This window comes from Leucoraja erinacea, chromosome 9 (assembly GCF_028641065.1).
Source record: "Leucoraja erinacea ecotype New England chromosome 9, Leri_hhj_1, whole genome shotgun sequence".
Taxonomy (NCBI): Eukaryota; Metazoa; Chordata; class Chondrichthyes; order Rajiformes; family Rajidae; genus Leucoraja; species Leucoraja erinaceus.
Window position 1 is genome coordinate 62,678,962 of NC_073385.1, and position 16,793 is coordinate 62,695,754.

General features: G+C 43.6%; 1 protein-coding gene across 7 annotated transcripts in view; it reads right to left on the reverse strand.

Moving 5' to 3' along the window:
• Positions 1-13,292, reverse strand: part of mgaa (MAX dimerization protein MGA a) — a 114,756-nt gene extending 101,464 nt beyond the window's left edge. For 6 of the 7 annotated variants that reach the window (XM_055640990.1, XM_055640991.1, XM_055640989.1 and 3 more), the window contains exons 1-2: positions 13,051-13,292; positions 5,750-6,932 (exon numbers count right to left, since the gene is read on the reverse strand). In XM_055640990.1, the coding sequence (XP_055496965.1) occupies positions 5,750-6,843 (1,094 nt within the window). In that variant the 5' untranslated portion in view covers positions 6,844-6,932; positions 13,051-13,292. Of the gene's footprint in view, positions 1-5,749; positions 6,933-11,575; positions 12,007-13,050 lie in introns of those variants that run through there. The other variant, XM_055640988.1, reaches the window with a different exon arrangement.
• Between the last annotated feature and the right edge of the window lie 3,501 nt (positions 13,293-16,793).

The window sequence follows — 16,793 nt, forward strand, 5'->3', positions numbered from 1 at the left end:
CTCACTCTGGCCATGGAGGAGGCCAGGACAGAAAAGTCGGATTCGGAATGGGTGGGGGAGTTGAAGTGCTGAGCCACCGGGAGATCAGGTTGGTTATTGCGAACCGAGCGGAGGTTTTGGGCAAAGCGATCGCCAAGCCCATGCTTGGTCTCACCGATGTAGAGCAGCTGACACCTAGAGCAGCGGACGCAATAGATGAGATTGGATGAGGTGCATGTGAACCTCTGCCGCACCTGGAAAGACGGCTTGGGTCCTTGAATGGAGTGAAGGGGGGGGGGAGGTAAAGCGACAAGTGTAGCACTTCCTGCAGTTGCAAGAGAAAGTGCCAGGAGAGGGGGTGGGTTGGGTGGGAAGGGACGAACGAATTGACCAGGGAGTTACGGAAGGAGCGGTCTCTGCGGAAAGCCGACAGGGGAGGAGATGGGAAGATGTGGCCAGTGGTGGGATCCCGTTGGTAGACAAAGCTGGAGGAAATCAGCGGGTGAGGCAGCATCTATGGAGCAAAGGAACAGGCGACGTTTCGGGACGAGACCCTTCTTCACTGATGTCAGAGGTGGGGGTGGGGGGGGGGGTCGGGAAAAAGAAAGGAAGAGGCGGGGACAGTAAGCTGTGGGAGAGCTGGGAATGGGAGGGGAAGGAGGGCGAAAGCAAGGACTACCTGAAATTGGAGAAGCCAATGTTCATACTGCTGGGGTGTAAACTGCCCAAAGAAAATATGAGGTGCTGTTCCTCCAATTTGCGGTGGGCCTCACTCTTGCCATGGAGGAGGCCCAGGACAGAAAGGCCGGATTGGGAATGGGAGGGGGAATTGAAGTGCTGAGCCACCGGCAGATCAGGTTGGTTATTGCGAACTGAGTGTAGGTGTTGTGCGAAGCGATCGCCAAGCCTGCACTTGGTCTCACTGAGGTTGATCACACGCTGAATAATCCAACCAGAATTTTGTTTGGAATTGGAAAGAAATAATAGAAATTGCAGTCAATGCAACATGTAAAATGAGATGAGATACAGTATTGTCATTTTGCTACATGTCATTGTGGTATATATCATGTCTTGATTGGTAAATATGTTTAGTTTGTGACTTTATTTGAAGCAGAAATAATATGCAAATGCTTCATTGACCATAATACTGACTGGTAACTACGCACTTCGTCCGAGCACATTATCGCACGCGTCATGCAAGCCGTCTTAAATGACCACCTAAACTGTCATTTGGCAACCTAAAATGCTGCCTAGGTTGCCTGGCTGGCAACAGCGGAGAAAAGTTAAGCGAGAGCCCTGTGTTAGCTTGTTTTAAATCCAATTCCTTGTTTCCAATGCCCTTCTGAAATAGAGTCAAGAACATTCAAGCACATATCAGTACAACTATGAAATAAATACACTGAGAAAAATCCAGGTTACACTAAAATTTGTCAAATATTTCTGACGGAACCTGTTCAATTTGAGCCAGACTACGTATCTGTTTAAAATAAAAACAAACTGCTGGAACTACTCAGCGTGTCATGCTACATCTTGGTAGAGAAGGGTAGCTGGCATTTTAGGTCAATGACCTTTCATAAGAATTACAAAAATTAGGAGTCTAAAATGTTGTATGTTAAAAATAAATGGGACAGATGGAGATTAACAAAGAGAATTTCTATAATAGGTTGGAGACCGAGAGAGAATGATGCAAGCAGTGGTGGTGCCAGCTGAGAGAGGTGGAGGCATAGGCTGCTTGATGACAGCATCAACAACGAGATAGCAAAGTACTTGTTGGACGGCTATAGGTGTTTCAAAGAGCAATAGCTAGTACTGGTGCCGTACAGCTCCAGTAACATGGGTTAAACTTTGATCACTGGCGGTGTCTGGTTGAGTTTACACATTTTCCCTGCAACCATGTGAATTTCCCTGCCTTAGTCTTGTTTCATTCAACATCCAAATAATTCCCACTGATCAAAAGAATCAGTGGATCGCACAGGAGGCTGGAGTTTATTAACATGTGAGAGAGGCAAACAGATTACAGAAAATTAAGTGACGTCCTATGTTAAGAAATATGACAATTAAAGTTACAGTCAACTGGGTTGCACCAAGATATTCTGCAAAGTTGTCACCCAACCTCGGTTTGATTTTGGACAGACCACACTGCACTGCCCAAATGAGCAGTACAAGAGGATATCTATCTGCTTCATCGGAAAGGAGTGGCCCATTCCGATAATGGGTTATCAGCATGCCTGGTTCATGTTTTTATATCCACAGACTGAGCATTTTTAGCATCTGCAACTTTTGTGTCTTAAATTGCAGTTTATTTTTCCTCTTTGTCTTCATTCACCTCCTTGTTTACATTCCCTCATAAAGGTCAGCTGCAATTAACAATCCTTCACGTTCTCTCAGCCACTGCCACTTGTATCATTAATCCCCTCTTGATTACAGATCAGAAATTCCTTTATTTTCACCACCACTCCCTCGTCTAACTTTAACCACACTTGTTTTATAACTTTCCCTATTTCTGATGAAATGTCATTAACATGAAACAATATCTCCCTTCACAGCTGAGCTTTAAGTATTTCTTGTTTATATTTCAGACTTCCAGAATCTAATGCTACTTGCTCTTCTTGTAGGGATAATTTGTTCAATAATCAAGTACCATTCCAGAATTGGATTAAAATTAATCTGCTGAATAACTTGTCAATGTAAGCAATAGATGTAATTTTGGAAGGGTGACTGAGTGTTAGCTGCTGTTGATCACAATGATAATGAACTGGGTTTGTTTCCAGCTTTGTTTAATTCAAGGAATAGCAAATTTCTCATGGACATGTAAAAATACAGTGACAACAGCATTACTAGTTTTCAGTAGATGAGCTCCAGTTTGCAAGCCCATGTGCACTGAGTTTGCACATTCTCCCTGCGACAGCGTGGTTTCCTCAGGATACTCTGTTTCCTCTCACATTTCAAAAAAGTGCAAGTTGGAAGGTTAATTGACCACTGTAAGTTGCCCCTATTGTAAGGATGAGTGGGTCCAGTGGTAGAATATGGAGGAAGTTGATGAGAATGTGGAGAGAATACAAAATGGGATCAATGTAAGATTGGTGTTAACGACTGGTTGATGCACTCACAGAACATAGAGCAGTACTGCACGGGAACAGACCCTTTGGCTCACATTGTCCATGCCAAACATGCCAATTTAAAATAACCTGCTCTGCCTGCATATGAACCACATCACTCCACACCCTACATATCCATATGCCTATCCAAATGTTTATTTAATGTCATCATTGCATCTACCTCAAACACCACCCCCAGCATCATATTCCAGGCACCTACCATAAGATCATAAGTGATAGGAGCAGAATTAGGCCATTCGACCCATCAAGTCTACTCCATCATTCAATCATGGCTGATCTATCTCTCCCTCCTAACCCCATTCTCCTGCCTTCTCCCCACAACTTCTGGCACCTGTACTAATCAAGAATCTATCCATCTCTGCCTTAAATATATCCACTGACGGCCTCCACAGCCTTCTGTGGCAAAGAATTCCACAGATTCACCACCCTCTGACTAAAGAAACCATTCTCTCGTTAAAAAAAAAACCCTGTATATCTCCTTTAAATTTTGGCCCCATCACCTTGAACTATGTCCTCTAGTGTTATCATTTCCACACTGAGCCAAAAAGGTTCTGACTGTCTACCGTATCTATGTCTCTCAGTTTTATATACTCCCTTCAGGTCGGGCCTTTGCCTCCATTGCTCCAGAGAAAACAATTACATTTTCCCCAACCTTACCTTATACCTAATACCCTCTAATTCATTCAGGTTAACCTCTTCTTCACCCTCTCCACAGCCTGCCTGTAATGGGGCGACCAGAATTGCTCACAACACTCCAACTGTGGTTCAACCAAAGTCCTGTAAACTGGCAACATGACTTCCCAACTCTTCAAAGGTTCAAAGGTATTTTATGGTCACAGTATCCCTCGTTTTAACGGTGACCTCTTCATAACGGATTTTTGTTATAGGCGACAGACCAGGCAGCCACCACTCTATGTAAAAAACACCCTTCCACCATAACCCTCTGTCCTCTTATGACTAAGCGTACCATGAGGGACTTTATCAAATGCCTTACCAAAATCCACATAGACAACATCTACTCCCCTGACCTCATTGGTCGCACGTCACCTTGTAAAAAATGTGCTTGGCAAAGACTTTGTTCCGTGCTGTGTGACTCTATGCTTGTAGTTTACACCATGAGGCATTCAACAAATACAGGTTGGTAGCTACAACTTATCAGATGGCTCCTGTGGGAGCACCACACAGGAATTTCAAAATAAATAAGGTCAATTGCACTGGTACCCCATCTCAAAGCAGGGCAATCAATTTCCAAATCTGCCACAGTTCAACTTATTTGCTCTATGCTTGAACCAGAGAAGCTAATTATCTTCCAAATGCATTTAAAGATCACGATGCATAATGGATCTGCAGTGTCCCTTTGCCACTAAAATCTAACACATGTGGAAAGTTATTCATCCTCACATTCTTTCCTCATGTCCACTATGCAAGCCTCCAGCTTACCAAGTCTCAAAGTAAATGATTTTAAAGTATCTAATGCACTTTAAGTATTATAATTCTTCAAAAAAGGCTTGCATTATATTAATTCAAACACATATCCTGCACTCAATGTATTTTGCTGCACTCATTTGGTGCTGTATATATAACAAATCCAAAGTTGCACTAAAATGAATTAGAAAATTGGGGCTTCCTTACTTGAACAGTTCATTATCATGGTCGGTCCCCTTATTAAAGCTTTAAAATGCAATCTGCATGCTTCCTCACACTCATGGCACTTATGTGCTGACTGACCCATGGGAACTGGGTTAATGCTTGTTAAAGCAATCATGTTGCCAACTTATGGAGATGGAGAGCTCAAGGGAAAAAGAGTGGAGGGGCAATGTGCATGTTTTCAGTCAGACCCCTCAGCCCCAACAAATGGATTAGGCTAATTGTGCCCCATTAGTGGTCCCAAGACACCACAATCTATAGGAATGTCAGACATGGATCAATAGATCTGAGCTACTGTCAGTTCAAAGAGCATCTTTATCTTAACAGAGGATTGTTGACACTGATCTTTTCCAATAAGTTACAATGTACGCTGTTTTGGCATTTGCAAACAATAACCAGGGTCCATTAATACATACTTAATTCATTTTATTCAGTGTATTGAACTCACTTTTGAGAGATATGCGAGGACTGTAAATTGTAACCTTTTGATTCATTTTTGGAATTAAAATGAGTTATACCTACTTTTGATGTAACCATTTGCAGGAAATATAGCAAGGGAAAGGAAACAAGGTATTAGGTTGGATTGTGATGGGAAATATTCAGTTAATTTCCTATTGGGGAAATGGACACCAACTGCAATGGGAAATGGATACCAACAGTTCTAAACGGGTTCAAAATGCTTCTTATATGCAATTTACAAATAAAAGAACAGATACAAATGAATTCAATTTCAATGTATGGAAAATGATTCTATTATGGTGGGTATAGTTGAGGTTTTAACTGTGCAGTATATTTAATTCTTAACTTCCCGTTTAACCAAGCTAATGTAGCAAGAAAGCGTCATTTTCCAAAGAGCACATATAATGTTTTATGGGGACAGATTTTTATCACCAATATAGAAGTAAATTTTCTGCCACCATGGCAGTTAAATTGGAAACATGCTCATGTTAAATTAAGAGAGTAAAGCAGATTTATTGGCTTTTCCCCACAAAGTCATTGCTTACCTCTCAGTTGTTCTCTTCTTCATGAATTTCATTCCTGCATTATGTTTATTTGTTTTTGATGCATTGTTACCTTCCAGGCAATCTTCCTCTTCATCAGTATTATACAACTCCCCGTCAAAACTAGAGTCTGGAGATGAACAAATTCTTCTGTGCTCAGTCTCAGATCTTTCCCCAGCCTTAATACTTAAATGCTCACTAGATTCAGTTAGAATACTGTTTGAAGAAGCAGAATCATCACTGCAACCTGCATCCATTGATTCACCACCCTGGTGCCTCAACTCTCGCATTGGCTTACTGTTCAGACCATCATCCCGAAAACCCTTTGCAAATGGATTGAAATCTATTTTCAACTGAGTGATCTTTATGTTCTGATAAGCAGTTACAGCCACAAACTCAGTCTGTGGAAAAGTGAAGGTGTGCACATTTGGGCCATTGAGGGGAATTACATCAGTTAGCTTGTCAGCAGGGATGATATGCAAACGTGGCAAGTACCGGTGCATGGAATGAAGGATGATGTGACCTTCTTGGTCCAAGGTATTGTTTGTAAGTTTCAATTTATGAAAGGATATTGATTGCCTCATCCAGTAGCTCCCACTGGAAGGTGAATTGGGATGTATGTACACCCTTCCAAGAACATGTGGGTCTGCTTTTCCATTTATTTCCCACCAACGGCCATTCCATTTGTAACGATGATTGTCAACGGGAGCAATATCCATTACCAGGATGTACTTCCTTAAAGGATCCAGACCAAAGATGCAGAATCTGCAATATGGGAACATGCGCCTACCACGTTTCGTTAGGATCATCTCTGTCCCATGCTTGAAAAACTGATTCCACACATCTTGGTTATCCAAGGTGATGCAAACATTCCCAGAATGGCACTTAACTGGATAACCAGTTCTCCCTGGTACCAAATTGCTTATTTTTTCCAGATGGCAACCAATACCCCCAAGTTCTTGTTTGGCCACTACCATGCTGCGTTCAGTGTCATTACTGCCAGAAGCCTGCTTAAGAATGACAAAATATGCAGCGGGTGTGACAGAGTTTGGTGGGAAGTTGTTCTCTTCTATATGTACTGGCTGCTGTTCCTCCATATCCTTTTGAGGTTAAAACTGTCCAAGAGAGAAAGCAGGAGAGTGAAAATATATCCAAGATAGTCGTCAACAGAAGGCCATTTACCACCCTGTAAGATATAAATAAAAACGTAGTATCAAATTAAATGTCAACAGAATCCCACATGCAATCTCTCCGAGTCAATGGCAGCAACCCACAATCCCTAGTTTCCAAAGAACTTTTAGCTCAATGTTAACAAATGTCAGCATCATAGAATGATTCCCGATTACTGAAGGAAAGGTTTCTGACAGGAATGGATGTTAAATCAATTGTCCATCTACAGGTGACATTAAGTCCTGCATGCATGTTCTTTGGTTAGATCCATCTTTCCTAGAATTGATCACATCAATTAAGTTCCCTGATATAAATTTTCATGACAGATCCTTCATTTATAATTTTCCTAATTTATTTCTTCAACCATATCAACAAATACTTGGGAGAAGAAAGCAGGAAACCATTGTATTATGTCATCATTGGCCAATAATGAGCATCAGGTTTTTAACTCCTGTAATTAGGTGTAACGTTGTATTCTTCATCATTATTGAGGTGCTTATTGTCCAAGTTGAATTGTTGTGCAATTCATGACTTTCTAATTAATGAATGTTCCTGTTTCGGTTCTGTGCTTTTAAATATAATGTTCTGACCACCAATATGAGTGTTTTTTAGCATCTCACAGATCTGATTGAGTTTTTTTTTTTAAAAGAGGTAAGCTAGCAGGGCAATTATTGAAGTTAGCAGGGCAGGCATGGTTTTACCAGGACTTCAGGGAAGCGTTTGACTAGGTCGCACTTGATAGTCTGGTTGTTTGGATAAGCTACCAGAGATTCAAGGCGTGTTGGCAAACTGTTTCAAAACTTGGCCTAGTGATAGAAAGCAGAGAGTAGTTAGTGGTGGATGAGTATTTTAATCTGAAGTCTGTAACAAGTGGTTCACCGCTGGGATCAATGCTGGAACCACAAATAACTTGATGAGTAAAACTGCAGATGACACGAAAAATTTGCAGATTACACCAAGATTTCTGGAATCCCGGACTGCTAGAAAGGATGTCGAAGTAAACAGCGGGATATAAATCAGCTCCAGAAATGGGCAAATAAATGGCTTATGAAGTTTAATCTGACCACGGGAGGCCAAATGGAAGATGAAAATATATGATGAACAGCATGACCCTTAAAACATTGATGTACAGAGGGATCTTAGGGTCTAAGTCCATAACTCCCTGGAAATGGCAACACAAGTAGTTAGAGTGGTAAAGAAGGAATATGATATGCTTTCTTTCATTCATAGGTAGGGGCATTGAGTACAAGAAGCCAGGAAGTCTTGGCGCAGCTTTATAGAACTTTATCGAGTCCACATTTGGAGTATTGTGTGCAGTTCTGTTCGTCTCAACACAGGAAGGGTGTGGAAACTTTGGACAGGTGCAGAGGAGGTTTATCAGAATGATGCCTGGATTAGGGGATATTAGCTACAGGGAGCAGTCGGACAGACTTGGATTGTTTTCTCTGGAATGCAGGAGATTGCAGGGAGCCCAAAGAGAGAAGTAAATAAAGTTGTGAGAAGCATAGATACGATAGACAATCAGAATCTTTTCCCCCAGGATGGGAAAAAAATTAAATACTAGAGGCCATATCTTTAAAGTGAGAAAGGCAAAATTTAAAAGAGATGCTCAGGGCATTTTTGGAAAAAAGAGGGAGGTGAGTGCATAAAACGTGCTGCTGGGGGTGGTGGTTGAGGAAGATATGATAATGGCACTTGAGACTTTTGGATAGGCATATTGAAATGCAGGGAATGGAGGGCTATAGATTACGTGCAGGCAGATTCAAATTGGTCTCGGCATCCTGTTGGGAACAGACATTGTGGGCCAAAGGGCCCATTCTTGTGCTGTATTGTTCTATGTTGTCCGTGGGACACCATGGGACATACAACTGAAAAGTTAAATGGAACAAAGGCTGAGGGAATGTGATCACGAGAGTGAGGTAATGCGCATTAGAATGTTAAATTCTGGTCGGACATATAGAGTAAAGGCAGAGACCTTATGAACTGATATTTAGAGGGACCTTGGGGTGCAAGTCCATACGTTTAATTTAATAATGTCACATGTACTGAGGTGCAATGAAAAGCTTTTGTTTGTATGCTATCCAGTCAAAGAAAAAACTTTGTACATTACAATCAAACCATCCACAGTACACAGATAAAGGGTACAACATTTAGTGTAACATAAATTCCAATTAAAGATAGTTCAAAGATTTCCAATGAGATAGATGTAGGTCAGGACCGCACTCTAGCTAATGAGAGAACTGTTGAGAACTATATTGTTGCCTAGTGACAGCCGGGAAGAAATTGTCCCTAAATCTGGAGGTATGCATTTTCAAATTGCTGTACCGCTTGCCTGGGGAGAAGAGGGTGTAACAGGGATGAGACTGGTCCATGATTTTGCTGATGGTTTTTATTAAATTTCTGGAAGTGGTGACACAGGTGAATAGGATAATGAAGTAGACAGTTGGTCTGCATGCTTTCATTGGCTGAAGCACTGACTACTAGAGTAGGGACATCATGTTTCAGTCATGCTAAACAATTATTAGATTGCATTTGGAGCAATGTACAGATCTGGTAGCAATGGAGAGAATGTACAAGAGGCCAGGATGTTGCCTGGAATTGAGAGCTGCAGGTATGAGGATTGATTAGAAATGCTTGGTTGGTTCTCACTAGAACATAGGAGACTGAGAGATGACCTTATGGATATTTATAATGTTAGGAGAGGTATAAACAGGATAGCCAACAGGATAGGAGTATTTCTCACAAGGCAGGGGAGTGCAGAACTGAAAGGCACATTTAAAGTGAGAGGGAGAAATTTGAGAGATCTCAGGGGAGGAGTAAGATTTGCAGAGAGGGTGATAGTTATCTGCAATGACCTGCAAGAGATGGTGGTAGTGGCAAAAACAACTAAAAGGAAATTGGACATGTTTAAGACCGGAAGACAAAGGAAATTAGGGTCTAATATAGGCAAATAGGATATGCGTAAATAGGCTTCTCAGCTGACATGGACACGGTGTACCAGAAAGACCCATTCAATGCTGTATGACTCAATATTTTACACATCTCAACAATGTTTTGTCCCGATAGTGATTTCCGTAACTGCTCCACCTTTATCTTCCTTTGTCACTCCTTAAAATCCAATTTCCAGCTCAAAATATATAAAAATTGCAAACATGTACTACAGTGCATTTGTGTGTCACCAATTACAATACAAGAAGGGCAACTGTACACTAGCCCTTCTCCATTAAGCCTTTGTAGCAGATGCAGCAATTTTTACTGTTGCCCTCAGCATAGTTCTGTAACGTAGGGTGTCTCAGTCTGCTGCATTTAATTGTGCATGGGTGTTTTTCTGACTGGAAGTCTGCAACAAGTGATGCACTGCAGGGATCATTAGTGGGACCGTTATTGTTCGAAACATAGATGTCTTAAATGAGAATATGCATTGACTAATTACTTACATTGGAAGACTGGCATGTTTTGAACTAAAGTACAGCTTTCAGCAAGCCGACAACCTTCCATTAGCAGCTTATGTAAGTCTCAAAGTGCAACTCTGGGTATAGTTTGTCGAGCGCACTCTTGTGTTATGCAGATTTACAGGATGAATCTCAACAAAAACCACTGTTATGTTTTCTAGACCTTCCTCGCACGTGCACAGAAGGAAAAGACTGATGGTCTCATCCTCAGGGCAGTTAATTTGAGACTCCAAGATCTGACAGGGATGGTTCTCACCGAGTCAACCAAGCTCTTGAAATCCCCTTTAACCACATGTTCACATGCATGCCCATGAATCTTCCACTTTTTTCTTGTTCTGGTGTTGTGTCAGATTAGTACTGAGAAGAACCATGTTGTTATGATCATGGAATCAAAAATTTAAAACACCTAACCAGGTCCTTAAACTTCTAGTTAAATACACGATTATGCTCCTGATTTTTGGCCTTGCAAATTATGGCTCTTCCAGTGATCATCCAGATATTTTCCCCAAACATGGAAGGACATTCGTTTGCACCATCTTTTCAGAAAATAATAACCAAATCCCCACCAATTTTTCTCTCTCAATTATTTTCTAATCTTTCTACCGATTAACTTAAATCACTGACCTCTACTAAGATGATAGATCCTTCCTGTTAACTATCTCGGGTGATGAGTGGACATCCACTCCATATGTTCCTCTACACTTCTCAACATCCTACCATTTAATGTGTATTCCCTTTCCTTATCTGTCCTTCATAACTGCTTTGCACATTTATGTTCACATAATCAGTCCATTAATATGTACCTGAAGCCCAGAACATTCTTACTAAACTATTAATATTAAAAATGCCTACCAATAATCTCTAGCAACTGCACACAATCTTGTTTTTTTTTCTAAATGGTTAAGTACTTGGATTGGATTAAGTGAAACTATATTCTAATACAATAAAAAGGACAGCTTATTTGACAAATAACATAATTGCTCTACGAGAAGGATTGATCATCATCCTCCAAAACATGTATAATTTAAAAGATTACATTTTAAACGTGCAAAATGTCAGATAAAATCTAAACGCCCCTTTCTACTAGCATGGCGATATTTGTTCAGATTGCTCCATGCTTTATAACAAGCCTGCAAGTCAACTTAATCAAGCGTACCCCAATATTAAATAAAAAGGTTATAGATCACCTTCATTGTCTAATACCTACTTCAATGTATAAAAGTTGGACCCTTGGCTTGGTTTAACAGGCACGACTTGTTATTGCAAGCACCGGGGTAGCATGTGGAAACTGCATTGCACCCTAGGAGGGGGCTGAACGTCCGATACAAGAGGACGCAAATCGGTTCGATTTATCTTGCCTGGTTGAGGAAGGTTTGACTCCGCCGATCTTAGTAATGGCTCAAAGCCGACTGGGTCACAATCTCCGTCAAAGGACGGGTGAGAGAAATTCGGCGCGGGCCCTCCAACTGAAGCACATCCTCCGTGTTGCTCGCCACGGAACAGCAGTGCTTCCTCCTGACCACGTGAACGCGAACTGTTGCCGCCCCAGGCCGCTGCAATCGAACCTCTACATTTGATTTGGCGCCTTCCTCGATCCGCTCGGTCTCGGAGCTTTCAATATCACCACCTCCAGCCACCCCCACTCATCTGATCTTTGAAGCAAAATAGCCCATCTTCCCGCCCCATCCCACCCCCAGGCGCACCAAGGTTAAAGGGGCCGGCAGCGCGACCGAGCGGCCGCTGACTTGGAAACATGTTCGCGATCTGTTTTAATACAGCAGCGGGGCGGAAGGGATCGGAAGCGCGGTCCCAACTACACAGTTCCTGGAGTGTAGAGCAGAGCCAAAGCACGATGGGTCACTCGAAGCCTTTAATCCACACCCCCTCAGACCTGGAGGCCGTAGCTGCGCGGCGGAGGCGAGGATAGTTTTACCAGAGGGGCACTTCTAACCCTGTCCTCACACTATCTCTCGGGGCAGGCCATCTCCGGCTCTGCGCGCGTGTTTGTGTGTTGGGAGGGGGTGCTAACAAAAGGAGATAATTAAACAGGGCTTCACCAGCAGCAAAGCTAGTCCCACATCACAAAACCAAAACCGCGAGCAATTACTCTGTCGCAATCCTCCCCTGGAGGGATCAAAAAACAAAACAAAAAACTTCCAGCACGGTGTAAAGGCAGTCTTGAAAATGAATTTGAGTCTGTCTTGAGTTGGGAATTACAATGTGTTGTTGTTAGTGTCCGAGCAATAACTATGTTTTCACACGTGCTCAGGGGAGTAGTCATTACACCTGAGATTTCAAGCGTCTCCCCATCCCCCATTCACCCCATCCCCAAGTGCACTTTGGCCTCAACACTGCAATATAACCTGACACCGTTTCTCGCTATTCCATTTAATCCTGAGGATTGAACTCTCCTGTCCCTCCCTTTTATTTACAACGGCGAGCGATGCTAAATTTGCAGATTTCATATTCCCGCTTTGCTTTACTAAGTTGTCACCGAGTAATATTCTGCGGGCTCTAAATAAAACTAATCAGCAAAAGTATATTGGGCAAGGCTTTGCTTAAGTACAAATTACAGATGAGCTGCCTTCTGCGATGATCACGTCAAATACTAAGCATGTTCTGCACACGTATTGAAACATTTGTTTTGGAAACAAGGCGATAAACTTCATGAATGAGACTTACCCTCCCGCGCGAAAAACATCCGCAGCTCGCGTCCTATTTCCGCAAACCCAAGCCCATCGATAGTCTTCGGAACGAACGGCGTTAATCGTCCAGTTTTAAAACAACATCCACCGACGAGTTCAGGCTTCGTCCTGATTTTTGTATTAACCACGGTGCCTCGATGTTTATGAGATCCTGAATACGCCTACCTACATATTATATATAGGGTATTGGTAATATATGATTACCACCCCACCTTGTTCCTCGGATAATGTCCTTCCTCAGATTTGGGGGAGGAGAGAACCTGCATGCCCTGTTTACCAGAAAACCTCTAAAAACCTACATTTGCCCACTCACACCAGCCTATCCAAGTCACCTTGCAGTCTCCTAGACTGAGCGTCCCAGCACTGGGGTACCCCACTAGTCACTGCCTGCCTAATGAAGACTCAACCTTTCACGGCTCTCGTTGGTTCCTCATATGTATAATATATATATGTATGTGTATATATATGCATGTATATGTATATGTTGTATATATGTTCCCATATGTGTGTATTCATCGCATGTGTGTATTTGTATGTGATAGGGTATGTATGTGTATATATGTGTGTGTGTATATATGTATGTGTATATATATGTGTGTGTAAATATATATATGCATATATATTGGTGCTTACAAGACAAATAAATTCTGCATTATTTAAATCAGCTTCTGATACTAAACTATTATCTCAAAGCTACACCCCCCTTCATATAAATCTTCCCGTACGCTGAAATTTAATTTTTTGTGTGTGTTAAAGCGCGGCGGCCACACAAGGCCCGCTACGCTTGAGGATCTTTCCTTCGCCTTTAGCGGAGCCTATAATCTTTGCTTTTCACAGCGGGTACCGGATTGCTGCTGTAACAAATGGCGGCCGTGACGTTCCGTTGCGTACTACACGTCAGCCCATTGAATTTCGAAGGAGTGGTCTATCTTGTCCCTCTAGGATCTTTGGTTACCTCTAGGTGCTAATTTCTGCAGCTCACCAACTCTTCGACAAAGCTACCCCCCTTCTTCTTCGCCGTGCAGATCACTCGGGTGCTCGCGCCGGGGCCCCTTGCGGACGAATCCCGGTCTCGGCGCGTGCTCGCGGGGCCCCGGGTCTCGGCGCCTCGGGGAGCCGCAGGAGCCGCCGGGCGAGGAGGAGCCGCGGCGGCGGCGAGGAGAGGAGGAGGGAGGCGAGGAGGAGCCGCCGGGCGCGCGGGTAATGGCGCCAGGCGCGCGTGTGAGAACTTGGGCCTGCCCGGCACCGCCTTCCCCTCTCGCTCACACTCTCTCTCTCTCTCTCTGCCGCCGACGGCCGGCGGCTTAAACCGAGGACGGGTGAAGAGCGCCAGAGGGCGGAACTCTGCGATCGCCGCTCGGCTGGACCGGGGTCTTTAACGTTATAGTTGCGCTGGCTTTACGCGGCCCAGACGCCGTCCTTCCGCTCCCACAGCCCGTCACTGCGCACTGACGCCGCCGCGCCACCGGGCATGCGCCAGCTCGCGCCTCCCGACAGCGCCCGCGCGGTGCGATGCTCCTCGCGTCGCGGCATCGCACCCACCACTCGTGCGCGCGGCCGTGGGGGTGGGGAGCGCGCGGCCGTGGAGGTGCGGAGCGCGCGGCCTGGTGGGGAAGTGGGGGCGCGCCTCGAGGTGCCCGTGTCTGCACCCTCTGGACGGCTCGGCGCAGCGGCATCAGCGGGAGGGAAGTCGCTGCGAGAAGCGCGCATCGCTGGGGTGCGGGGGAGCCTGAGCAGGGCGGGGGATGGGGGAGAAGAAAGGCAAAGTGAACCTCAATTGTTCCCAATCTCCACTTCTTGCATGCCTCCCTCAAACAGCTGGTCGGCGGCTGTTAGCAGGTGAAGCGGGAAGCATTGCAATGACTCGCAGCGCTGATAGGCTACATATGCCGGTTACAGTTTGCCCGGCGCTTCATCGTATTCGCACGGGTTGGATGGGCAGACTCCACCCAGATCGCCAGTCACCACAGAGCACACCTAGGAGATGCATTCTAAACTTTCTTTCGACATTCACTGAAACTACAAGATGTATTTGTTTGCAAATAAATGTGGACATGCACTGGAGCCACAAACGTACCAAATAAAAGTTTCGTTTCGATACAGTGGGCCAATTAGACATAACCTAGATCCGATTATGTATCATATGTATCAGGGAAATTCTTTAAATGGGTATGTCCATACATGAGATCTACATTATGCTCTAGCATATCATTTATTTTGTAACACCAGTAATGGAAAAAGACTTGGAGCGAGTTAGAATAAAATGGATCAGAACAGTTTGGTGTATATCTTCAATTAAACTATTATCGAACAAAATACCACGTTGCAACATCATTGCGTCGGCAATGTTCGGAAAATGCTTTTAGAATGACACCAGTCTCAGGCAACATTCCAGCATGTAAATCTATCTGTCCAGGTGATTAGATTTTAATCGATAATACCCAAAATCCATCAGACTTATGCCCTTATACATCTCAAACATAATATTAAACTTTTGAAATGTTAATTAACTCACACCTATGGGTTTTGGCATTGGTGATGTTTAACATTCATATCAGGATCAAGTTCCCTCCTAAATGTTATTCAAAGCCATTCATAACAGTTAAAATAAGAACAAGATGTTTAGTTTTGAGATACAGCTTGGAAACAGGTCATTTAGTCAACCAAGTCCATACTGACAATCGTGCACACTAGTTCTACGTTATCTCACTTTCACAACCACTCCCTACATGCTAGGGCAATTTTACAGAGGTCGATTAACCCACAAAGCCACACGTCTTTGGGGAGTGGGAGGAAACTGGAGCACACAAAATAAACTAGAGTCCAGGGAGAATGTGCAAACTCCACACAGATAGCACTCAAGGTCAACATTGAATCTTGGTCTCTGGAACTGTGACTCTGCCATCTGCGCCACTGTGCTGCCTACAGGGAGGCGGCTAATCAGCTCATCTCCCATCGCTTAGTCCTATATTTCTTGCATCTCCTTTTTCCTCTCCCTGTGCTGTGGCTGCTTCCACTAAAATCCCTCCTACTGGCTTTACATTTCACTTATCCTCTTCCCTTTATCTGACACCCTCTTGTCTCCTTTTCACCTCTAGCCTTTGTCTCCATCCCCACCCATTTGCCAATAATTCACCCTCACCTGTATCTGCCTATCACTTGCCAGGCTTTTCCCCAGACCCACCTTGCTTTTTCTTTTTCCCTCCTACTCCACCAGTCTAAAGAGTCCCAACCCTAAATGCCATCTGTCCATTCCCTGCACGGCTGCTGCCTGACCTGCTGAGTTCCTCCAGCACTTTGGGTTTTGTTCAAGATTCCAACATCTGCAGTTTCTTATGTCTCCAACTCTTTCAGTCTGCACCATCAATCAATATTATCTTGAACTCAGTATCACTCCCATTCTCTGTCTATTTATCAACTGAATTTCTTGATGTTTAAATGACTAACGTATGTCAGTGACTCCAAATGTGCCTTCTCAGTTCTCTGGGATAGAAAATTACAGGGATTACCCACCTTCTGAAAGAAGATTTCCTCCCCATCTTCACCTGAACCAATCCATCGCTAGTGCTAGAGAGATCCACTATCAGAAACATGCTGTCAGCATTCATTCTGTCAACCTCCGCTAAATAATCTCACATCCCTCTATAACTCAAACACCTAGACCCAACCTGCTCGACTTTGTTTGTACATCAGTCCCTTAATTCCAGGAGTTGGCTAGAC